The following is a 26,513-nucleotide window of genomic DNA, read 5'->3' as shown; positions in this document are numbered from 1 at the left end:
GACATGCAAAGTACTATTATATTTGTCCATGACAGGAGGAGGGGGTGGAACTTGAGAAATGTGAATCCTCCATTCCATGAAGGCAGCAGGCTAATGTAGCTGGTGCAGAGCAGGGCCTATGGCACACAGGTCTGTCTTCTAACACCTTCCTTCCACCTCCCAACATCTGCTGCCTGGGATAGCTGCTTCACTCTGCCTAAGGGTAGCATCAGCCCTGGAAAAACCCAGCTTCCTGAACCAAAGACCTTTCACTACTCTCACAGGCACCAGCTGACAGAGACTCCTACCATGCAGGGAAGAACAGTCCAAACATTCCTCTTCTTTTTCCATCTCAGCAAGTGCCATACATTTTTTCTTACAATTTCAACACTGATCCACCCAATCCAGTTCTGCGCATATACTAAATAACGTGGCTCTTGCTTCCTTGTCCCCCACTCCCCGCCCCTCACACACAAAAACATTAAGAGATGTGTGTGTTGTAAACTCAGAATTCTTCTAACAGAATAAGCAGCTCCATTTTTCAATTCATTCCATCAATTCCAAGGTCTCATACTCTCTATAACAGAAGTTGGGCCAATAAACATTAGAAGACCTTACATGATATTCTGGGATGAAAACAGTAATGAAAAAGCACCTCCTTAGCAAATGTGCAAGGAAATGCATGCTCCCTATTCAGAGTCAAGCCCTCCTAGCCCACATCAATTAAGTGGTACCATCTGCACTGTGTCTCTTAACCATGAAAAAACTGTTATTGTATTATGTTCCTATTGGCAGAAGAAATAATGCCCTTCAAGTGCCTCTTCAGAGAAAAAGGCTGCGAGTTTTTAAAGACTGAGCCTTCCCCTTAATCACAAAAGCCACAAAATATTGCAATGACTCCATTATTGTACAAATTAGTAGCAAATGGTGAGGAATAAATGACATCATAAGACATGGAGAAGCTTTGGGAGTGGGCACCAACATATGCTTCTCAGAACTGTCAAGCCTTCAGTTGCCATGGCAGCATGTTTCTAAAGAAACCAAATTAGAGGTTTGTGGCTTACCACTGCAATAGTGTAGAAGAAAAAGCATTCCTCTCAAGAATTAAACAAGCAAAATTCCCCCCTCCTAATTTGCAAGGTAGACACTATGTAACATTAGTATTAATAAAGGTAAATCATGCCCACATGGGTCTAAGATGCATAGAGCTTTTTAATTCTAGTAACATGGGGGCAGGGAAGAGTTTTCCTAGAGCTTTGTTCCAGGGGTGGGCAAGTTGTGGCCCTCCAGATGTTTTGGCCTACGACTGCCATAATCCATCATTGGCTACGCTGGCTAGGGCTGATGGGAGCTGCAGGCCAAAAAATCTGGAGGGATGCAAGTTGTCCACCTCTGGAAAGTGGAATTATACAATTTAAGGTTTTTGTTGTTGTTCAGTCGTGTCCGACTCTTCGTGACCCCATGGACCATAGCACGCCAGGCCTTCCTGTCCTGCGCTCTCTCCCGGAGCATGCTGAAGTTCATATTCATTGCATCGGTGATGCTATCTAGCCATCTCATCCTCTGCCGTCCCCTTCTCCTTTTGCCTTCAGTCTTTCCCAGCATCAGAGTCTTTAAGGATACGCATAGTAAAAAAAAAAAAAAGACAACAACCCATGCAGGGACACAGCAGAAAACTTACACTGCAGGAGTACAAGCTCCAGTATTTATTTGCTGGGTTATTTGTGTGCTCTCACTGTTACACAGACACGTGCACGCACACACAGCGCAAACATGTTTACTAGGTGAGTTGATCCAAAAGAAAGCTAAAAAAAAAAAAATCAACATCCAATTGCCATTTCAACTGTATGGCTGAAATTAAGACACAAGTGGGGCCTGCAACCATATTGTAGCGTATCCTCACACCCTAGCAGGAGTACTGGCTTGTTCCAGCCAGCCAGTCCTTTCTCCAAGGTACTATAAGCTGTAAGGAACTCGAGCAGGCCAATTCACTCTCCCCACCCCCGTTTTCAATTTTCTTTTCCAAATGACACTCACCATTCTGTGGTTCCAGGTCAATGGGCAGGCTCAGTCTTTAATAGGCTGTTTTTGGGTGGAAGGCTACCCCATTTTTGTTGTCTTTTAAAAAATGTTTTAACTTCTGCATACCTTGGGGTTTACCTGAGCATGCAGACACCTCCCTCTTCTCAAGTGGCCCCATTCTGGTACCAACCCTGTCAGTACTCAGCCTTCCGAATCGGCTATTTTTCCTTACTGAGTTTTGATATAAAAATAATACATATCAAAATAAGCAAAAATGATAGTAACAACTCTCCCTCCTGTCTAATAACCCCCTATTCTCCAGAAAGTATAGAAGTACATCTACAGTGTCAACGTCAATTTCATTTTGTGTTCAAAGGCATTTTAGATACTGTCTGTGTGGTTTAAGTAAATGGTTTTTAAATGTTGTATGCTGTATTTTTAACATTTTTAATTGTTGTAAATCACCCAGAAAGTTTCGGCTATGGGGCGGTATAGAAATGAAATAATTTATTTTCAATTCTCCTTATAGCAGTGTAATCAGCAGTTTGTGTTTTTGTTAAAGGAGGAGATACAGATATGCAAACACATGCAGGAACAGGGGAACCGGAAAGAGCAGGAGAGAGTCCTTGTGTCTGATTAAGTATACCACTAATCAAGTATTTAATCAACACACTTAAAAAAATTATTCCAATTTTCTTTTCATGTATTTGTAATTCTGGTACTCTTTTATAAGGAATCAACTCTATTTCCACCAGCCAGGCTTAGATATTTCAGATGAACAAATCGACCCTATGCATGTCTACCCAGAAGTAATTCCCACTGTGTTCAATGGGACTTACCATCATCTACGTACATAAAGAATTGCAGCCCAAGTCAGCTCCAAGTAATCTGGAACAGATATAGAATGAAAGGCTGCTACAAATCAAGAACACATTCAGAGAAGGGTGTGTAACCATTCCGATTATGAACCCTAGGAGTTCTCTCATTCCCAATAGCTGCCGCTATAATTTGTTACCTGTCCTAGCTTTCAAAAGGAATCTTACAGTGTTTGGACGTCTTTGCAAAGAATTTAATCCATATGGGTTTAAGAAGAGCGATCCCATATCCAGATTAATATGGGTTTTTAATCCTCTTTGATATTTAAAATTGTTGTTGCAGAGTTTGGGTATACATACTGTTCATCTTCCAATTAGCCAGTTTTTTCTTTACGAAGTTATGTGCTGCTTACTCCTCCAATTCCTTTTTTAGTATGATTCTACAATATATTCCAAGAGCCCTTTCACAGTTGTGGCTTACCCCTGACCAACCAGTCTCAGAAGCATGACCACAGCCACCTAATTACTGAAGCCTATTTCCTAGAGATTTCCACCTCATTAATGACAGTACAAAACCACTCACTATTCATTTTAATACCACCGAGATTTGGATTTCTACATTCTACTTCTAGTCCTGCAACCAGTGGAGCTGGAATAGCCTCTGGTGGTGTATTGTTCATAGAGCAGCATAATGCATTTGGTGACAGGTTTTGTTTCGTTTTTACTCCAAGGTAGAGATTTGTGTCATAAGAAAAACATCATGCCCAACAACAAAGTAGAGAAGAGTATGCCGTGAAGCTAACAACCCCAAGACAAAATAGGGTATGTTAATAATCCTTTCATAATGCCTGGTAACCTACTTGTTTTATGGAAATAAGATACTATTTGGAACTAGATACACACATTTTCTTCCATTTGGTTTTATATTGGAGATATACAGTGCATTTATTATACTACCTGGTATGTTTGTTTTCTATAATTGTTACTTTTATTTTATTTTAAATGATTTTAGGCCACCTTTAAGTGTAGAACCCAATACTTTTATATAATTTTTAAAAATTGTGTATCACTCTCCGCTCACATTATGTTTATGTCTCACAGTGCAATCCTTTATCTATCCACTCAGAAATAAGCCCCACTGAGTTCAATGGAGCTTCCTTTCAGGTAAGTGAGCATGACTGCAGCCTCAGTTTTATTTGTATTTCTTGTTCAGAATGATGACTATATACTACATTTAGTTTATTTCGTTACATGCTCCGTGACCACAGCCACAGTCCAGATTTCACATGCCTGAAATTAAAAAGAAAAAAAAAAATCTTTTTCACTTCCAACCATAATATTAAAACAGCTCTGGCATGAGACACTGGCTAGAGTTGCTGGAGTATTTTTTTTCCTGTGACATGTATTATGCAAGGTGAAATAAGGCCAGTGCTCCATTATGAATGCCAGCGTGAGAAAAGGGCATACTGTGTAACTCAACAGATCAACAAGGAAACAAAACAGTTTAGAAATGACGTAAGTTTAATTTTCAGTACACAACATTAATAAATGCGTCACATAGAGAGGGATGTTACTTCCTGAGCTTTCCAATGCTTTAAAAAACCTGTTAACTATGGAGTATAGTGCAACTGTAACAGCTTAAAGTATGCTAAAAACAGAAGTATAATAAATAACCTTCACCAATGGTACAATCTATAAAATTAGCGGCCATTCTTCATATTCATCACCCGTATGCAGTAATAATTTCTAAAATTGTATAAATACACATGTTGTATTTAAAGGCAAAAGGTGAAGCTATTCTAGCAGGCAGAGTTAGGATAACCTCAACTCAAATCCTTCTAGCTGATTGGATTTGTTCTATATCCTGCTCCTTCAATATCAATACTGATCTTCAAAAATTGCCAAATTTAAATACTAATCTTGATTAAAAAGGGACTTGAATTTCCCCGAGGTGAACAGCTTTAGCACCTTTTAATAAAGAAAAGCTTTCTATGATGCTCAAGATAAACTCACTGGTTTGGTTTTAAAATAACCATTGTACAACCATGAGCGATTCTCAAGCCACCACACTTCAACAGAAGTTACATACGTGGTATGTTACACTTAAAAACCAATCTGACATTATTCCCATCACTTGCCATAATCCACTCAAAAACAGACAAGGTTTGAGATGTAAAACTACTCCAATCTAATTCTCTTGTGTGTAGGAATATGGGGAGGGATAAAGAAAACAGCAACAGCAGAGCAAGCAGTCACAGCTGAGCATGAAAAAATGTGTTTACATCAGCTTATAAAAATGTCATGCACCGATACTGTAGTATCCCTTTCTCCACCTTCAACTTTATGTCCTTACATTAGGCAGATTATGGAATGTATGTCTCAACAGCCAGAACAACCACTCCAAAGCTGATCCAAGCCAAAGGCGGTCCTATGTTGGTTTACCCAACTCCATGGTATATCTTTTTGTTTAGTGGAATAGAAAAGACTGTTCCTGTCACGTACGTAGAAATTTCATTTAACCTGAAGAACTGCTGTCAAAACTATTAGGTGCTCCTCAGATTGTTAGAGAGATGGTAAAGATAATTCTGCAAATATGCACGATGACTATATTTAAACTCTTTGCGTGCTACAACACAATCCTTATTTACAAGACAATCCTTATTTTAAACCAATTGTTATGTGGAGAAAGTATCTAAGCAAGGGACTGGGGGAATACCTCATCACTTCCTGAGTCAGGGCTAGTACAAATTACTGAATGAAAGCACCACCAAGCAGCTTTTTCCACTGGTGGCACTCCAAATAGAAGCTGCTCCTTACTGCATACAGCTGTCTGAACACATGCAGCATCCCGCACTAGCACTGCGTGTTCTGTGCTGCACACATTTGGGTGGATGCACACAATAAAAAGCTTTCAGACATTCCCATTTCTGTATATATCACCATGAAGAAGACCTTTCCAGTGGCACTCACATGGGGAAAGTAATGTTTTGATAATCTCTTGTAGGTCTTAGTGAGGCCCAATCTTTAGAGAAATGCTGTACATGAAATTGGGACAAACACTTCAAGCAATTAAAAGCAGAATTCCCCAAGCAGATCACTTGGAAATTGCAACAAAAACAGAGGCCTTACTAAGGATTGGAAGACTGCATCCTGAGGGCTGATTCCAAAATTACTCTTTGTCAACAAAAGCTTTAAGCTATACTCTGTATCAGTGACAAAACATGCCTTTGGAGGGGGGAGATGTGGGCCATTTCAGATGAGATCATCTTCGCATTGAAATAGATATGCCTCTAGCATTCCAAAGTCACCTCTACAGACATCTAGGCAAGTTAAGGCCCCAAATCAGTAAAAGGTAACATAGGAGGTGACCCAAGATAAAGATGAAATACGTTGACATATTTTGCAGTGGAGAAAGTAGTAATTATTCACAAAAATGCAGGTGAGCGAAGGTTCTGGGAGGATGGCCACCATAATTATTCTGTGGCTGCAGGTAGAGACCTGGAGTTGTGTAAGGATTGCAAGCTCCTTCAAGAGCCTCTGAACTCAGAGCCATATTTCCATTAGTCACAAGGCTAGCAGTGAAGGTTTATCCTCTGGTTAGAGGACCTTGTGCAAACATGCCTAAGTCATTCGTTGTTATCATTAACACAGCAGCAATGTCACCTAAGAACTTCCTATAATTCACCACATTTATCAACTTTCTAAAAAGGCATTTCCAAGGAAATTATCCTTTAAATTACTTCATCACAAGCTCTGCTCTTTTTAAACATTAATATACTCATGAGTCCTTTAAAATAAGTATACAAAAGCTGACCTAACCCTAACAGGGAAATGTGCATCAAAGGGCTGCATGGAGAGCTGGCTGGAAGTCACTGCTTTTTGTGACCTGAGCCATAGCTCTGCGTTTTGCCAGGCGGGATTTGGAGGGGGGAGAAAGCTTCATGGAGCACATGGCCTGAGTGATAATCTCCTGCTCTTCACTGAGATGATTCTCATGCTGGGAGAGCTGGCGGTTTAAAGCAATAGCCTCAGCTGCGAAGAGAGTCAGTTCTTTTGTGCTGCTGTTCCTGGGGGGCGGGGGGAGGGAGGAGAGAAGATCAGTTTATACCATGGAGATTAAAATACACAAGTTGTCTCTTCATTACCTCTTATAAATAAGCAAGTTATGTGATTAATGCCCAAATAAGAGATAACTGCAATAAACTGTAGTTCTCCAAACACAAAAAAACCTGTTATCCAGTACAGAGAAGGCAGCCAACTGCTTACTCCCCAAATTCCTCTGATTTGATTGTATCTACCCTCCAACTAACTCTTTCAATAGTTATAATAGGAGGTACTCAGAAATGGTTACCTTTGAAGAACCTGTGGTGTAGGCAGTCCTCTTTCAGAAGCATGCTGCACGTGATGGAAACATTGCAAGGTAAGTTGAGGATTCTTGGAGAAAAGCTTTACTAATCCAAAGGGTAAGCAAATGATCCTTAAGTTTTAGAGGTCACTATTCTGGACAACCATTTATGAATGGGTTACATTTCAAGTGAATTAGAAGGCCAGATATAGGCAATTATGATGTTTATATAAATGTGCATTAAACAAAAATATGCATGAACACTCTGCATTCAGCCATATCAACATAGGGAGAATTTGATTCTTCCCATATTGAACATTCACTAGAAATAGGTTCTTGCTGATGAACAGGAAAAGTCTATGGTTTTCTGAGTATTAAAAAAAAATGCTTGTGGAGGAAGGGAACCAGCTTCAGTCCTTGTGCCACATCTAGTCAGAATAAGAAAGGTTGAGTACCTCTGTATTAAGGTAAAATTTAGGCCTTCAGTTGAGGCCATCCTAAGTAGCTAAACTAATTAAAATCTTGAGCCAGAAGGCTTGATCACAATTCACATTTACAGCTTAGGGTGTCCCAGCTCTGGACAAATTGGTTCTCTCCATGACAAAAGGAACACCTGTGGAGGGACCTGTGTTTTCTATTTTATTTTATTTTTTATAAAACACCATGCAAACTGATGGTGCTATATAAATAAATATAGTGGCTTTGAAAGGAACTACTTACACCTTGTACCCATGGATGCTGTAGAACCTGAGCAGCACTAAGCCTCTTTTTGGCATCACGGACTAGCAACTTTGAGATGAGATCTTTGGCGTCGCTGGAGATACGAGACCAGTCCTTATCAGGAAACTCATACTTGCCTTCCTGGATACTCTCGAAGAGTTTGTTCTAGCAACAACAAATACACATTTATTTGGTTTAGAGGTTAACAGCTCAGTGTTGAAGTTGTCACTTCTCACCATTGACAAAATGGCCCCAGTCATCTTAAAATCCCCACAGCCTTATCTCCCCACATTTTGCTGGGGGAATGTTCGTAACACTACCAATGGGTCAGGTCTTGAGGGGAGCAGCATACATCCCGTCTCCAATCAAGCCATTTTTTGAAGATGAACCATTGTCTAAGAATATCAAACTTTCACATTCATCATGAGCTTGCACAATTCAAGTTTGAGTGCAAGTGTGAAAATAATTTACTAGTTTGAAACACCCCCTACCTCACTAGTACGCATTATGAATCAGCATAAAACAGTATAACGATACATGCTAGGAATGGAGTCTACCATGTAAGAGGAAGTGAGATGCTACATAAGAGGATCCTGAAGCAGGGATCCTGGTCAGTACATGCATGCACGTACTAGGCCAGCCTTCCCCAATCTGGTGCCCTCAAGAGGTTTTGGACTTCAACTCCCATCAGCCCCAGCCAGTATGGCAATGATAAGGAATGCTGGGAGCCATAGTCCAAAATCACTGGAGGGCACTCGGTTGGGGTAGGCTGCACTAAGCCATGGTCCTACCATAGCCCTCACTCTTCAAGTCAGTAGCATGCTTAGAGGAATAGAAGGAAGTCAACAAAACCTCCTTTGTCAGCCCATGTACACTACAACACTCCCATAATCTTCCTCTACACAAGCTCAATATGCTTAACTTGTTACCTGACAAATTTTGCAGACTTCTCCCCTGTCCCAGCCACAGTCTGTGCCACAGTTCCCCACAAAAGGTGGGTAGCCACTTAGCATGATGTACAAAATCACGCCCAAGCTCCACAAATCACAGCGCTTGTCATAGAATGTGGCTTCCTCTGTGAAGACTTCAACCACCTCAGGGGCCATGTACTCAGCAGAACCACACTAGCAAGATATAGAACTCATATTAGAAAGTTTTCAGAAAGTAAACAGACACATTCAAGGTTGACTGAAAATGAGAAATTTGTGATAAATATCCGAGGTCTTTGTTTTCATAGGTGCATCTAAGACACATTTCCATGCTTGCTTCTGGAGACAGAGGCAGTTCAAGGGAATTTCATTTGGTCTTTTCAACATTACCACTTCAAATTATCATTTATCATTATACTGCCAAAACCTTGTGGCTCCATGGATACCTCCTGTTTTCATACAAAGCTGGCAAAATATAAGCCCAACACATGGAATTCTCCTGCTGATACTTTTAAACATAAAAATCCAAGGCAAGAGAGCAGCCAGGTAATGGGAAGGTCCTGAGGTAGTGGTCAGGAGGGATCGATCTCTTTGCATAGAGTTACTGTGTTACCATCTACTTTCTCAAAGAAACAAGGCAGTTAACACTCTGGGAATTCAACTTACTCCAAATCATACACTCTAAGGCAGGCAGATACAGTACATTAATTCACATTCATAATACAATACAAGTTCAACACATTTAAAGACAAGCATTTTCACTCATGGCAAATTTCACTCCATGCAAATAAGCATGAGATTGCCAGAGCTGTGGGAGGCAATAAGCTACCATACAGTTGCTGGGCAACAGGAAGAATTATGTAGAAGCAAATGAAATCATCAGGAATTTTAATTCTTAGGTCTTTTGATACACAGTACTTGAATAGGGATATATTTATAGACTATGGTGGCACCACCCAGTCTAATAGTACACATGGTTAACATATAGACAGCATTACTAGTTCAAGTCTCCAAAAGGTGAAGTCTAGTGGCTGAGTTTGCCACTACAACCTCCACACAAGGCTGTGCAAGACGAAGTTCAGGGCTATATTAACACATAGTTAAAAACACTTCAGACTCTCGTTTGTTTGAAATGCTCACTCCAGTATGGAGTGATCCCACTGAAATTTGGGCTTGGACTAGCACTGTCTCATTTGGGGGCTTGCCCACTATCACCAAGGCTCCATCTTTCAGGCACTTAGAATGCTGCATCACAACAGCATGCCAGGTGCAAGAACCCCTGGGAAACAGAAGACTGCATTTTCCCAGGAGTCCTTGCACCTGCAGGACTGGTGAAGCATTCTAGCCACTGAAAAGAGGGAGGGGAGAGAGGTTCCTTATTATTGCCACTACCAGGTACCAGGGAGAAGGAAAAGACCAATGGAAAAGGAAGAACAAAGCAGGGTTGGCCAGTCCACAAAGACTTTTGCTCCTGCAACTCTATCACCTTCAAACATGTCCAGGTCTCCTGCTCCTTTAAATGGCTCCCACCCGTTCTCCTTTGCTGCTCTTATTGTCTAGAACCGCCTCCCAGAACAGCTTCAATACACCTCTCTCTTCCATCAAATCCACTTTTTCTGTGAAGCCTCTGAAACAACCCCTTGGTCCTTATCCTGCATGCAAGATAAGCTGAAGCATGTGTACCTGAATGGACATCCAGCACATACCCTATTAATCCTTGCCTCCACCTTCCTGCCTTCTCCCGATTGCCTAGGGTATCACATTTTAGATTGCACCCTCCCCGGGGTCTTTCTTCTTGTTACTCTCAAGTGCCCAGCACATGGATGGTGCTATATCCAATACTAATAAAGTTAATGCCTTTCAGATCAAGCAAATTCATTTTTCAGCCAGATTTTTTAAAACCCTCAAGATCAATATTTCTCTAAATGTATTGTGAAACTTTATTGATGTCATTAATTATTGGTTAACTTGCCTCTAGTACAACAGTATCATGCCATAGCTCAAAATCCCCACATGCTTGTATCTACTCTTTCAGCCCAAGAGACGAATTCCATGTTTGAAACGCTCTTGGGGCTGCATTCCAGTGGTGGATGGGGCCAAAGGCAGAAAGGGGAGGGGCCAAAGGCAAAACCCAGCATATTTAGCTTAAAGCTCTTACTGACAGTAATTAAGCATTAGAAGAGGTATTCCAACCTTTTAGAATGTTGAAACACTGCAAAAGCCAGGAAACCAAGACTGGTGGTTGGGGAAAAGGGGGTGAATCCTTGCAGGGCCAGATTGGGACCCCTGGGCCTAAGGTTCTTCACCCCTGCAATAAATAGAGCCCTGGGCCTTGTCTTGGGGACGGGCCTTAGCTCAGTGGTAGAGCGCATGCTATGCATGCAAAGTCCCTCAGGTTTAGTCCCTGCATCTTCATGTAGGGCTGAGAAAGATTCCTTTCTGAAGAGGAAGAGTTGCTGCCGGTCAATATGGACAATACTGAGCTAGATAGACCAAGGTCGGGCTTGGCATGATGCAGCATCCTGCGTTCCTAGTGTTAAGTCCTTCTCTAGCATACGTCATTAGCACAATATCACACATGGTAGTCCTGGGACCAAGGAGCTCTCAAGCAAATGCTGGGCAGCACTCTGGTCCCATTAACCTGGAAACAAATCCCATGCATGAGATGCTATCCAGTTTTTCAGACAGAGAAAGAAAACATGTGTGAGACAAACACATCTCCCAAACCAGTCTTTTGAAGTCAGACTGTGTAATATCATGTATGTTAGAACTAGGGCCAGTGGCCCCATAACTATGTAGGAAATTATCTTCTCTTAGCTCCAGAACATGAGGATACAGCTTTGAAGGTGGATGAGGCCTGCTAAATGGATGGATTCCTTGAAAAATGTCAGTTTACTTTGAGTGCGCACGCGCTCTCTCTCTCTCTCTCTCTCTCTATATATATATATATATATATATATATGAACGAGCAGTTATCAAGGCACAAGCTATCTGAACTATGCAATAAATGGGAGTAATCAACATGTGTGTTTTGTGTGTGTGTGTGTGTGTGTGTGTGTGTGTGAAGTGTTATCTCTTGCAATGCTACTAAACCGCAACATGATCATTATGCACATCTGCACAACTTTGGTGCACAAAATACTACATTTTACTGATAAAATACCCATCTTCTCCCCTGGATTCCTACAGTATAGCTAACAGCAGAAGAATGTAATGGTCTACATACTGGAGTAGTCAACTCAGGAGTAGTGATTGGAGTACATGCACTGTTGAGCTTTACTCCACTTCCAAGATCAAAGTCACAAATTCTCACTGGTGACACCTGAAATGGAGGAAGGGGAAACAAAACCAAAAAAAGCAACACATATCGCCAGTGTGGATTGATTTTAATTAAGGCGACTTAAATCATTGATTTAAATCAGCAAGGAAAAAGGTCCATTTAGATCACTGATTTAAATCAGGTTTCCCACTGAAACATTTTCAGGTATTTCCTGAGCAATGATGCAGGTCTGACCACAAAGCTGTGTTAATTTACAACTAAATAGAATATTATTTACACTGTTTCATTCTCACAAGTAGACTTTGCATCTCTTTATCTTACTATATATATTTTGCATGCTATCCCTTTTACCTACAGAGGGAATGTCTTCAAAATATGCCCATAGAGCACCTTTCTTATGACCAGCTCCCATGACAGCTCGAGGTTAACAGAACAATCCTATACACGTCTCCTCAGAAACAAGATCCCATTGAATTTAATGGAGCTTGCTCTCAGGTAAGTAGGTACAGAACTGCAGCTTTAATATGAGAATACAGGAAGATGTACACTGAACAATTTTGTCTTCTCTTTTTCTTTCTAGTGTTGCTCCATTCTGCTTCACTCCATCTTGGCCCAGCCTTGCCCTTGCATAAAACAGCAAACAAAAATGAAATGCCCATGACTGAAAAGGAAAAGAAAGGTTTGATAGTTCCTAGACTGAAAACAAAATCCAATTTTAATTTTTAAAAATTCATTGATAAAATTTATTTTAAGTAAAAACTTAAGGACTTCCAGTCGGAGCCAATGTTGCCCTGGTGGCGTTCTGCGGAGTCTCTGCGGGACGCTATCTCAAACAGCTTTGAAAATGTTGAAAAACCTTTTTATCTTCCCCTGGAATGAAAGGCGGAAGCAAGAGCAGCATTCTGGATGAAGCCTTGGAAAGACAGCTCTTTTTGCAACGCAGCAGAGAGGCTGGACTATGAGGCAAGTCTGCCAAAGCTTAATCACCGCTCAAAGTTGTTTTGAAAACTCCTATCTAATTAGGAGGAACCAGGGCTGACGTGCCCCAATGTAGTTTTTAGTGTTTATGGACTAAGGAATACCAGCAATATTCAAGGACCTACAATATTTGTTTAAAAAGAAGGATGGGAACACCAAGGAGGAGAAAAGTGCCATCGACCCTTCCCACACCTCCCTTGGCAAAGGCTTCGAGAAGCGATGAAAATATAGAGGAGTTACATGCTCTGATAAAAGCTTTGTCTTTGCAATCTGCTGAACAGGCTAAGAGATTGGATTCAATCCAAAATTCCATCACCACCCTGCAAGGGGCTGTGGATTTAATTAATAATTCTTCGCAAAAAATGAAGGCAAAGGTTAACGAGCTGCAAGATCAAGTGGCAGCACAGGAGACTGTCTCGCAAGCTTTTCATAATAATTTTTCTGCAAGAATTTCGCAATTGGAGGCTTTCGCACGCAGAGCAAATGTGCGTATTATTGGTATCAAAGATTTATCTACTGATACAAATTTGTTCACTTTTGTAGATGGGCTCCTGCATGAGTTACTTCCTTTGTCATCTGATTATGTACTTGATACTGAGCATACATTCCGTGTGCCAAATGCTAAAGGGACTGACTATATGATTATAGTTCAATTTGCAAGAGTCTCCACAAAAAAATCATATCCTGTGTTTGGCAAGACAGGGGGGAAATCTTTTTTAGGGATCAAAACAAGATAGAGTTATGTTATTTCCGGATTACACTAAAGAAGTTGTTGATAAAAGAAGGCTATTTATTATTTTATAACACTATAAACAATGTTTTATTATTATATAACACTATTTTTATTATTATTATTATTATTATTATTATTATTATTGGCTACTGGGAATGAACTGTAGACCTGTTTCTTTGATATAAGATTGATGATATATTGAAACGTAAGGTTGTTTATTAAGATTGATGATATATTGAAATGTAAGGCTGTTTATTAAACTGTAAGATTGTTAAGGTTATATAGTTTTTAAAATAGAATGGCATCAGAGGCGGGGGGGGGTAATGGAGTTTAATCTTAATTCTTTAAAGGGGAAGGAGAGGGAGGGGGAAGAATCTTCTTTTCTTTTTCTTTACTTCCTTTCCTCCTCTCTTTTCCTTTTTCTTTTTCCTTTTCTTTTTGTTATTGTGGCGTCCTCATCAGAATATTGTGTTGCTGGGAAACTGTAGTATTGATCAGGTTGTCCGTATTTTTGGTATTGTTTATTTCATTTATAAAGATAAAATAAATAAAAAGATATTTTTAAAAAAGATAAAAGAAATGAATTCTAAGCTTTCTTCTTTGTTATAAGCCTGAAGGCGCAATAGTGAAATTGATTATTTATGCTGTATTGACCTGTAAGATTGGTATAATATTTAAGTAGAGTGATATTTGAAATTTATGTGTAATGTAGCTTAAATTTAAGTTTGTTATGTAAACTTCTGTTTATATTTTGCTTTGTTTTCCTCTCTTTTTGCATTTTTTCTTTTTTGTTTCCTTCCCCTTTGCTCTTCTCTCTCCTTTTTATATTAATTATCTCCTTTCTTCCTCTCTTTTTCCCCCCTTATTTCATTATTGAGGGGTCCTCTTAAGAATACTGTAAAGTTGGAAACTGTAGACGATGATTATATTGTTGGTGTTCTTTGGTTCATTTATAAAGATTAAAGTAGAATAAAAAGTATTAGAAAAAATAAAAATAAAATTTATTTTAAGCATTAATTTTTATCCACCCTGCTATATCATCTTAACTCCTCTGCCTTGCTTGGCCCAACTCCATCATCATATGAGCAGAGAACAACAATCCTATCTAGGCTATGTCTTTGCACATGTGACTTTACTCAGAGAACCTGAAATCCCAGAACTTTCAAGAAGCAAGAGCTGGTGGGTAGGCTGGACAGACTATTTTCATGAGATGAAAAACCAAAATTAATGCGCATGTTTGATTGGTAAGTAACTTCATTTTATCAATCTGTAAGTTAGCGTTAGTATGTTCATTATATGATTTAATTCTAACTGTTATTTTTTAAGGTAGAAAGTTAGTATTTCATTTACTACATGTTTTTAATTGATTTCAACTTTAAAATCCAATTTACATTTTTTTTTTTAAATCATCGAATTGCATTCACCCTGCTCATCATCATTAAAATGATGAACTCAATCCTGAAGACCACCTAATGGGGAAAAAGGGATTATAAAGCATGCAGTTACCTTATTGGGAGATTCACACAATATGTTTTCAGGTTTTAGGTCTCGATGAGCAATACCTAAGGTAACACAAAGAGAAGAATGCATCAGGCCTTGTAGAGTCATGTCAAACATGAAAAAAACCTTGTGTAACAGTGTTCTGTTTTTGTTGTTTACAAACAGACTGAAGTTTTAATCAAAGTGCTCACCAATTTTTCTGTACACTGCTCAGGTGTACAGCAGTGAATAGTCTTTGATAAGCCCTAGATGAGCATAGTCATATGGTAGAGTCCACATCATGGCTCCTTCCTCTGCCTCTGCTAATCATATGTTGTTTGGAAAGGGTGATACCCATGTGGGATGGAGTAATGGCATAACCCCCTCCCATGTAAACATGAGCGTCTGATATTTCGAAGCAGCTTAGAAAGGAGCCATTCTGTAGCAGTCCTCATGACACTAGTGGTAACATGAAAAAGGGCTTCAATGGGAAGATTTAACCCTCCACGGGGAATCCTCATCTGGACATTTAAGAAGTGAATACAAAACAAAATGTGTACAATAATGTTAGCAGGAGGGTCACAGTATAAGAGTATAGTATTTTCTATCTGAGGGACTAAATTATATTCTTGTTATATCCCAGTAAGGAGCGTTTGTGTATGAAACACTGGGATTTTTTTTTTACTCTTATGTAATTGTCTTTATGCTCATGTTTAAATTTCTGCCATCATTTGGATAAGCCAGTCACCAACCCCCTTCACACAGTAATGGCAGGAAGGACTCACATGATTAAAGGGGCATCGGGGTGAGGCCACGTGGTGTCTTTGCTCTCTCCCATCCATGTGTGTTCTATGGGAACTGGAAACCTGCATGACTGGGGTCCCAGTTCACATGGAAGCCAACACACAAAGGCTGCACATATCAATGCCCAACACATGAGCAGAAAGAAGGCACATGACCTTAAGGGTGAACCAGCAGCACAGTCCCAGTGACCTCTTAATTGTGTGGCCCTCTTCATGTGACTTAACGCATGAAGGAGGCTATCCTCTTGGCTCAATTCAAGTAAGAAAATAACTCCCTTAGATCTTTTCTTCCCCACTTCCTACAGAGGAAGAACCTGTTGGATTTCAAGGTAAACATTCTTTTTATATAAATATGTCATTTAAAACTTAGCAACTGAGCACCATTGTTAAGGTAGGTTTGTGTAAATAAACCATGTTTCAAATATGGTTTAATGGCTTCTTAGAAACAACAACACAACTGATCTTTCTGTGTGCTATGCATGATTAAAGTATCTGTGGTACAGAGTCTTATGTTACAAAAGCGAAATGAAACAATGCTAGCTGAAACAGTATTATCAACTCTCTCACCCCTTCCAAGAAGTCTATCAGTTTACAAACAGCAAAATGCCTAAGTGTCAACCAAAATAAATGTTTCAGCTTCTTGTTTAATATTGTGTGCACCATTGTTTAATAAGGAAGTTAATGCTACACAGTGGAACCACAAACTAAATGAGAAAGTCAGAGATATTACAGGAGATAATTCTAAAAGCATTTCTTCCTGCTGCGTAGCTTCTTTCCCAAAACATAATTTTAGCAACTGCTTGCAGTCTTTGGGGTATTAGTGCTTTTATCATTTCTTAAGCAGAATAGAGCGTGCTCTATGAATACTTTAAAAATAAGCAAACCACAGAATCCCAAACCAAGTTGTATTTACATTATTTCTAGTTCACTGTGTATTTGTTTATAAAATATGCATACCTCCCCTATCTTCCACTCAAATCACATCCTCAGAATGGCTGACAATCAATTTAAGAGCGTAACAAAACAATAAAAACAATTAAGTCAAACATCACCACTACAAAATACAAGCGCGTGCACATAGACACACCCCATACAAAGAAAGAGCAGGGCAACATAGTATGAAACAGTAACATAAAAAATATGTTCAAATAGAACCTTTTAACATGACATTTGTACTCAAAGTGCCACAGAGCTGAACATCTTGGGGCAGTGAATTCCATAAGCTGAACGTTGCTAATGAGAAGGCCCGATGATGCACCCCATTCTCAACACTTCACAGGGTGGATGTGTAGAGGATCTCTTTTGATTATCTCAGTGTGTGGATAAGTCCACAATCCTTCAGGTCACAAACTATTTAGGGCTTTTAAAAGCAAGAACTAGCAGCATAATAGAGGCTGGAAACAAATTGGGATCCAGTGCAGTAGATCTACCTAGTTCTATGACTAGGCTCCTGCTATTGCTTTAGTTGAGGCTTCTGGCAGCCCCACAAAGAGCATGCTACAGTATTCTAACCTAGAAGTAACTAGGACATGTGGCAATTGTGGCAAGTCTGCCTTCTCCAAGAAAACCTGCAGTTGGTGCAGAAATTGGGCAGAAATGTCTCTGGCCACAACCACCATCTGTTTACCGGGAACAAAGCTGGACCCAGGAGCACCCTCAAACTGTGCATATGCTTCTTTGGAGGAATGCAACCCCATCTAGAATATTTAGAACATTTCTTCCCAAATGGTCTCCTACTACTGCTGTCAGAACTTCTATCTTATCTGGACTGAGCTTCGGTTTGTTAGCAGACATCCAGTCCTTCACAGATCTCAGGCACTTCCATAGCTTCCCCAGAGTCAGATGGAAAGAATACACAAAGCTGGATGTCATCAACATTCTGATGACACCAGCCCCCACAAACTCCCGATGACCTCTCTCGGAAGCTTACTCCTTTTCAGCCTAAGTCAGGCAGACATCCCCCTCCAATTACTTCAAGAAATAAACACCCCCGCAGCCCTGCTGTTTTCTCCTTTAGTCTGCCCCGGTTGTTGTTCACTGTAAGCTGTAGCCCACACCAAACAAAGCTTCTCTGCTTCAGTATTTGTTTTCTAAACACTTCCCCCATCACAAGCCAAGCTATTCAACTCAGCAATGGTATTTCCACAAATCAATTTCTCTAGCAGACTAGCCATCTGAGACCATCCATATCTATGCCCTCTAATGGAACAATATTAACTTTGCTGCACACTAGAGAGTTGTTGCTACAGTGGTACCACAGAATACTAGACAAAGCAGAAACATGTCAGCTTTTATTGATCAGGTTTTTTCTCATTAAACAAAACATATGATCTTTCCTCTAGCTTGCACTTATTTAAGTGAGTAAACATCAAAAAGAGAAGCTGCTGGAGATGAAAGAGCAAGATGCCCATGTCTGGCATAAATGTTTTATGGAAATGGTTTCTCAAGCTAGTTTTCCACAGCCTAAGCTGTTCATCTTGGAATCAATTGCTGATGATTTGTGAAATTTCAGGGTTTTTTAAGGTAATGCGTAAAGTATTGACCATGTATACGGTACAATAGAATAAAATACCTACAGCAAAACCAAGCAGCCACCACCAACTAATGTTATACAATAACCTCAAACCCATACCTAAAAATCCAGGAAAATATATTATTCGCTTTGTAACTCCAGCAGCAACACACTTGACCCTTATTTTGTACATGTAAAAAAGCTGCCGTTCATCTTGTGATAGCAGGGTACTTACCAACTGAAATATATGCTGTTTGGGGGATATTGCAGACATTGCACCTCTTTTCTCAAAGCTGACAGAAGTTATTTTGTATCTTGCATGTATTTAAATTGGTCAATATAACAAATAATGTGGCAATTCCCTCTGCCTCCCCAGAGCTACGCATACATAGCCTACTTTTATAACTAAACCCCAAAATCTGGTCTCATGAACCTTTGCAGCAATAGACTGGAACCTTTTAAAAGCTTATTGCTCATAAGATGTTAGATTGGATAAGTCATGCTCTATCTTAAATAATTTGACCCACACCAGCCCCTAAGAGCTTGAAAAGGTTGTTCAAGCTGTCTATGCTTTTTCACACACTACAACTTTGACTACCAGACACAATGGCCATCTTAAAGCATGAAGTCAGTACTACAAATACTATTCATTTTCTCCAGATACCATTAGGCTTACACTGAATCATCATGTCTGAGCCCAGTAACTCACAAAGGGACTGTGCTCATCTCTTCACTAACCATAGTCACCATAACACAAAGCCAGCAACAGTAGCACCAAAGCCCCTGTGCTAGTTATTATATGTCCTGTGTGGGAAAAAAAAATAAACACAGAAACACCGCAAGTTTCATGCTGATCTCTCATTTATACTAGCCGACTTTGCCTGGTCCAAAGGCTGTTGGCTAATGAGCTGGTAAAATGGAGGATGCATATTTTTACCTTTTGTGTGCAGAAAATCCAGAGCACAGGCAATGTCTCTCACCACCCTGCTGGCTTCTCTCTCATTAAAGTGCTTTTGCTTTTGTATGTGGGCCAGGATAGAGCCTGTGGAGAAAAAGGGCAAGCAGGTGCTTTTTAAAAAGACAGAGCTACTTGAAAGCAAACAATTCTAGACACCAAACATCCAACAGAAACTGTAGTGTGAACAGATGTGTTAGATTCACATTGAATAGCACTGCTCTTATCTCAACCTGAACAGGGCCACAGGTAATTACTGTAGAGCAATTGCTGTAACAGCCAACAATTTCACAGCTCAGTAAAAGGTTAGAGAATGTGCAGCCTGATCCACGCATGTTTATTCAGAACCAAGTCATAGGAACACAGGAGTATAGGAGTCTGCCTTATAATGAGTCAGACCATTGGTTCATCTAGCCCAGTATTGTCGACACTGACTGGCAGCGGCTCTCCAGTCAGGAGTATTTCCATCCCTACCTGGAGATGTTGGGAATTGAACCAGAGACATCCTGCATGCAAAGCATGTGCTCTGCCACTGAGCCACAAGTCCTAAATTCAACCAGGATTAATTCAAGAGTACATACAGGATTACTGCCTTAATCTTGAATGGAAGCAAAATCAAAAGTTTAACCATGAGTGTCCAAACCTTTTCAGAACCCTTTCAGAGACTAATTTTGCACCAGCACAGGTGGCATGCAGAAATTTTTCCTATCCTGCTGCATCTATATCTCTATCAATCTCCCAAAACAAACACTTCCCCTGGCTATCAGAACACCTTAAAACACTCTGGTGCCCTTCAGATGTGTTGGACTACAACTCCATCATCCCACCTACCATGGCTATGATGGAAGTTGTAGCCCAGCACATCCAGAAGGCACCAGGTTGGGGAAATCTGCCTTAAAAGTCTAAGAAACCCAATGTTGTTTAAAAATTGTTCAAAAATATTTCTATATCACCCGACCTGTAAAACATATCCAGGCCAAGCACAACATTAAAACCATAATAAAAAAGCATAAATATATAATGTAACTAAAATATAGTAAAATTTAACCAGTGACCATCAGAAAACAAAAAATTAAAATGACAGGCATTACAAATCATCAAAAGCCAAGGTGACTAAAATAAGGCTTAAGAAGTGCCTGGATTACATTACAGCTGGTGCGTGTTTTATTTCTGGGGTGAGGGTATTCCAGAGAGCGGGCACTACCAGAGAAAAGGCCCTCTTCCTGGTTGTCACCAGATGGGCATCTGCAAGAAGTGGCATAACCCAAAGGGTCTCTGGGTGATTGCCGAGGCCAGGCAGGTTTATACAGAAGGCATTCTCTCAGGTATCCCAGTCCCAAGTTGCTTAGGGCCTTATAGGTTAATACCAAAACCTTACATTTAGCCTGGTAGTAAATTGGCAGCCAGCCAATGGGCAATATTATCTGGGTATCATATCTGGTACATGTGCATCAGCAGAGTCTTTGAAGTAGGCAATGACTGAAAATCTCAAGGTGCAGTAACACAATTCAAAAGTAAAATTGAATTCTAAGGGAAATGAGAATTTGCATGGCGCTTAAACACATGTAAAGGCTAACGTTATTAATAAAGGCTAACTTTATTAAATATGCATGGATGAAGGTAGACAGTGTATTAAATATGCATGGATGAAGGTAGACAGTGTATTTCCTTCAAAAAGTCTAGAGTTCAGTACTAATAGAAATTATGTACATAAGGCATATTTGTCTAGGTTTTATTATCCAAATTTATTCCACTTGGTATAAAAGAACAAACAAAAGAGCTGAGTGGCCATGCTGAGGAAGATGGATATACCACCCTTCCCAACCTGGTTCCCCCATGTGTTGGGCTACAACTCCCATCATCCATAGCCAGCATGGTCAATTGCTATGCTGGCTAGAGATGATGGGAATTGCAGCCCAACACATATGGGGAGAACCAGGTTAGAGAAAGGTGGTTGTCTACAAACTGCAAAAACACGACATATTCCTCCTGTGCTTTCTGCACCTTTAGCAGTTACCACACACACACACGCGCGCGCGCGCCTTTCTCTACAACCATGAAATCTAAAAGATATTAATGCCAATTAATATCAAGATTTCTGTATATTCCATGACCTTAATGGCAAGATCCAGTGTCGCACACTTACAGTTATGCAGGTATAGAAGGATCTTGATCATGTTTTTTTTTTCTTGTTAATGTGATTTTATAGATAATTATGTCACACTGTACACTGGTTTGGTGTCTGAAACTGGAAAATTGCAGTATACATATTTTAAATGTATTTCAGCATTCTGAAAATGCTTTCTGACATGTTTAATACCTAATGTTGGATAGAACAGGAGAAAGTAAGAGAACCCAAGTGGCATTTAAGACAGAGAGGCAGGCTGTGATCAAGAAAGCAGCATATTTAGTGACAGTTTTTAGCACTACTGAAGTAACATTTTTTATAGCAATGCACAATGGACCAGTGACTTTTTGAAGCACACTGACTTTGGAGAAGCCAGAGCCTTTTTGTTACTGTGATTCTGAAAGCCAGCCATTCAACTCTTCACCACCACCCCAGTAAACTTGCATTTAATTAGAAAGTAATGTAAGAGTCAAGATTTCTGCTAGTCTCTCCATCAGGCTCACTCAAGTCTGTGCACTTTAACATCCCACCAGGATTAATAAAAGGCTGGCAAAACGCCAACTGCTATTCATCAGCACAGCAAGCAAATTTCTGATGCGATGTAGCAAACATCCAGTGTGAAACCAGCAGCTGTAGCCACCATCGAAAGACTCTGAGAATTGCCTGCCAGACCAATGAGATTTTATGGACTCATTTGCAGGATATGGTCATTGCTTGATCTATTTTAATCGTTAGTATGACAACATGTACTAGTGTTCAACAATATTTTCATCTTGGGATACAGCACAAATAAGTTATTAAAACTGGGGACAAAACAGAAATCCCAAGATGAAATGTGAGCACAATTTTCCTGTCTGAGTTCTGGATCATCCTACAAACATTTGAGATTTGAAACCTACCAGAATAGAGCATGTCATCTCTATAGACTTTTATAGACAGTTTTTCAGTATATCAGGAAATCAAGTTAAGCCTCTTTATGGGGAGGTAAGTTGAGCCATGATTAAGGACCAAGTTATCAGATTTATCCCTATATATTTACCTGTTTATCCACAGAAAAGTTTATAAAGACTTATAATTAAATGTTTGGGCATGAAGGGTTATTTATTATGAGTAGAGCTTTGAATGTTTGCAGAAGTTCTAATACAGAAAAACACACATTTCTTAAAAACAGATTCATACACTTCATAGAATCATAGAATAGTAGGCTTGGAAGGGGCCTATAAGACCATTGAGTCCAACCCCGTGCTCAATGCAGGAATCCAAGTCAAAGCATCCCTGACAGATGGCTGTCCAGCCTCGTCTTGAATGCGTCAAGAGTGGGAGAGCCCACCACCTCCCTAGGTAACTGGTTCCACTGTCGTATTGCTCGACAGTCAGGAAGTTTTTCCTGATGTTCAGCCAGAATCTGGCTTCCTGTAACTTGAGCCCATTATTCTGTGTCCTGCATCTGGGATGATCAAGAAGAGATCCTAGCCTTCCTCTCTGTGACAACCTTTCAAGTACTTGAAGAGCGCTATCATATCTCCCCTCGGTCTTCTCTTCTCAAAGCTAAACATCCCCAGTTCTTTCAGTCTCTCCTCACAGGGCTTTATTTCCAGTCCCTTGATTATCTTCGCTGCCCTCATCTGAACCCTCTCCAGTTTGTCTGCGTCCTTCTTCAAGTGTGGTGCCCAGAACTGCACACAGTACTCCAGATGAGGCCTAACTAGTGCTGAGTAGAGGGAAACTAGCACTTCACGGGATATGCTTCTATTAATGCAGCCCAAAATAGCATTTGCCTTCTTTTGCAGGCACATCACATTGTTGGCTCCTATTCAGCTTGTGATCGACAACAATTCCAAGATCTTTCTTGCTTGTAGTACTGTTGAGCCACGTATCCCCCATCTTGTAAGTGTGCATTTGGTTTTGTTTTCCTAGGTACAGAACTTGGCATTTATCCCTATTAAATGTCATTCTGTTGTTTTCTGCCCAGCACTCCAGCCTACCAAGATCACTTTGAATTTTGTTTCTGTCTTCCAAGGTATTAGCTACCCCACCCAATTTTGTGTCATCCACACATTTCATAAGCATTCCCTGCACCTCCTCCTCCAAGTCATTAATAAACATGTTGAAGAGCAGTGGGCCCAGGACTGAGCCCTGCGGTACCCCACTCGTTACCTCTCCCCAGTTTGAGAAAATCCCATTGACCAGCACTCTTTGAGTCCGATTCTGTAGCCAACTGTGGATCTACCTGATAGTTATTTCATCTAGCCCACTTTCAGCTAGTTTGCTAATCAGGAGATCATGGGGCACTTTGTTGAAAGCTTTGCTGAAGTCAAGGTATATGATGTCCACAGAATTCCCACAGTCCACAAGGGAGGTTACCTGATCCAAAAACTGAGATCAGATTAGTCTGACAGGATTTGTTCTTGACAAATCCATGTTGGCTTCGGGTAATCACGGCATTGTTTTCAAGGTGCTTACAGATGGATTGCTTTATCATCTGCTCCAGAATTTGGGATTGATGTCAGACTGACTGGTCTGTAGTTCCCAGGTTCCTCCTTTTTGCAAAAAAAAAAAAAAAAGGGCCCAGATTCAGTAGTGCAGTGGGCCTTGTTGATTTATTTTATTTTATTTCTTAAATTTATTAATCGCCCATCTGGCTGGTCACCCAGCCACTCTGGGCGATGTACAACATATAATAAAACAATTTAAAATAATAAAATTATAAAATTCTACAATAAAAACATTTTAATGAGCTTCCTCCATGCATTAAAAATGTGGCTGTTGCTCTTGGCATCCCTCGCTAACCTCAGCTCATTCTCAGCTTTAGCCTTCCTGGCGCCATCCCTGCAATTCTGTGCTACCTGCCTGTACTCATCCTTTGTGCCTTGGCCTTCCTTCCACTTCCTATATGTGTCCCTTCTTGTTTTCAGGTTATCTCTAAGCTTTTTGTGACGCTGCATTGGCTTCTTCTGTTGTCTTCCACCTTTTTTTCTTGTTGGAATTGTTTATAATCGTGCCTTGAGAATTTCCTTTTTTAAAAACTCCCACCCATCTTGGACTCCTTTTCTCATCAGAGTCGTCTGCCATGGGACCTTACTGATCATTGTTCTGAGTTTATTAAAATCAGCTTTCGTAAAATCCAGGATACAAGTTAGGCTACACTCAGCTTTTGCTTCCTTTAGAGCCAAGAACTCAAGTATAACATGGTCACTTTCCCCCAGACTTCCCGTAACTGCTACTTTATCCACTAAGTCATCTCTCTTAGTTAGGATCAAGTCAAAGATAGCCGATCCTCTAGTTCCTTCCTCTACTTTCTGTAGGAGGAAGTTATCAGCAACACAAATCAGTAATTTGTGTATTTCTCCTGTATTTCTGTGCAGAGATATGTATTTTTAACATATACTGCAACTCCACCTCCCTTTCTGTTGCTTCTGTTCTTTTTGAACAAGTTATATCTTCAATTGCTGGATTCTAGTCATGGGAGTCATCCCACCAAATTTCAGTTACACCTATCAAGTCATAATTTCCCTCCTGTATTAAGAGTTTATGTTCATTCTGTTTGTTTCCCATACTCTGGGCATTAGTATATAGACATCGCGCTTTATAGTCAGCTTTCTTCCTACATTTTTTGAAGACTATTAACTATTACTGGGCGCTATTTGAGCTGTTCTCAAATAGCACCCAATAAAGATCACTTCCCTCTGATCTTTAAAATGTAAATCCATGTATATCTGATTAGAATTCTAGAGGAATATTTACACACTCTTTCCAGTGCAAATTGTGTTTTTCAAGTTGCAGATTATATCACAGCAAGCAAGAAATACAAAGTCTATGTGCTCTTTTTTCCACCTTAAGATAACTTCGTTTCTAAGATCATATGGCATACCCCTGCCATGACATAATGTAAATTATTCCTCTGAAGGGGTATTTATTAAAATTTATATCCCAGCTTCTTTCTTAGCCTGCCAAGGGCTGAACCTGTAAACTTTTGCATGCAGAAGCATGTGCTCTACCACTGAGCTCCATTTTGATACCACATCAAGAAAATAATTCTGTTGTCTTTTCACCATGCTCCTTTCTCTGAGTTGAGCTTTTAAATTAATGCAGTAACAAACTAATTACAAAAAAGTGATGTAGATATGTACCTCCATGCAGTTTTTCAAAGACAAGGTAGTATCTTGCATTATCTTCAAAAAATTCTATTAATTCCAAAATGTTCCTTAAAAAAAAGATATGTTGTGTTAAATGTTTTTCTTTATATAAAAAAGCACATCATTTCCAAAGTACACAGAGAACATTATCAAAATCTCCTAATCACAGCAAAAATCAGTACAAATAAAATTTAACTATTACATGTCCAACCTTCATTAAGTGGACCCCACTATTTCAGTTCCAAAACTTAAAATGTACTTTTGTTTACTAGGCTTAATTTAACTAGCAATTAAACTGAATGAATAGCAAACTTCTAAATTCTGTAATTAATGTGAAAACACTTTTCTTGAACCTCAAAATATGAATGGCTTCGTGAAGAAACTACATATACCTGAATTAAAAGTTAACATCACACATTATGGACAGGGAATGTTGTATGAATGGTTAACTGTGGGATGAAGAAAAAAGGGATCATTTACTCCTGATTAGGACCAAAGAAGAAATACAAAGTATAAAGGTTAGGTTGGCAGTCTGCCAAGTGATGGTTAAACTGTCACGGATGCTTAGAGTTCCAGTGAGTTGACAGTGACTGGATTTGCATGATCAAAGTGGCTCATTGTGGCTTATTTAAGCCACAACAAGCTGCAGTGCCCATGGGCACCATCCTGAATATTAAAGCAGCAGCTGCAGCTTGTCAT

At 39.9% G+C, this 26,513-nt stretch overlaps 1 protein-coding gene across 2 annotated transcripts in view; it reads right to left on the bottom strand.

Annotated features, from left to right (window-relative positions):
- Positions 1-3,822: 3,822 nt before the first annotated feature.
- MKNK1 (MAPK interacting serine/threonine kinase 1) overlaps positions 3,823-26,513 on the bottom strand; it is a 45,576-nt gene continuing 22,885 nt past the window's right edge. For both annotated transcript variants that reach the window (XM_084852606.1, XM_084852605.1), the window contains exons 7-14: positions 25,809-25,882; positions 19,533-19,637; positions 15,308-15,363; positions 12,037-12,132; positions 8,811-9,005; positions 7,882-8,046; positions 7,168-7,211; positions 3,823-6,883 (exon numbers count right to left, since the gene is read on the bottom strand). In XM_084852606.1, the coding sequence (XP_084708732.1) occupies positions 6,655-6,883; positions 7,168-7,211; positions 7,882-8,046; positions 8,811-9,005; positions 12,037-12,132; positions 15,308-15,363; positions 19,533-19,637; positions 25,809-25,882 (964 nt within the window). In that variant the 3' untranslated portion in view covers positions 3,823-6,654. The remainder of the gene's footprint in view (positions 6,884-7,167; positions 7,212-7,881; positions 8,047-8,810; positions 9,006-12,036; positions 12,133-15,307; positions 15,364-19,532; positions 19,638-25,808; positions 25,883-26,513) is intronic.

This window comes from Heloderma suspectum, chromosome 4, assembly GCF_057233095.1.
Source record: "Heloderma suspectum isolate Gila_16-S chromosome 4, 16-S_ref, whole genome shotgun sequence".
Taxonomy (NCBI): Eukaryota; Metazoa; Chordata; class Lepidosauria; order Squamata; family Helodermatidae; genus Heloderma; species Heloderma suspectum.
This window is presented reverse-complemented; position numbering and strand designations above follow the sequence as displayed.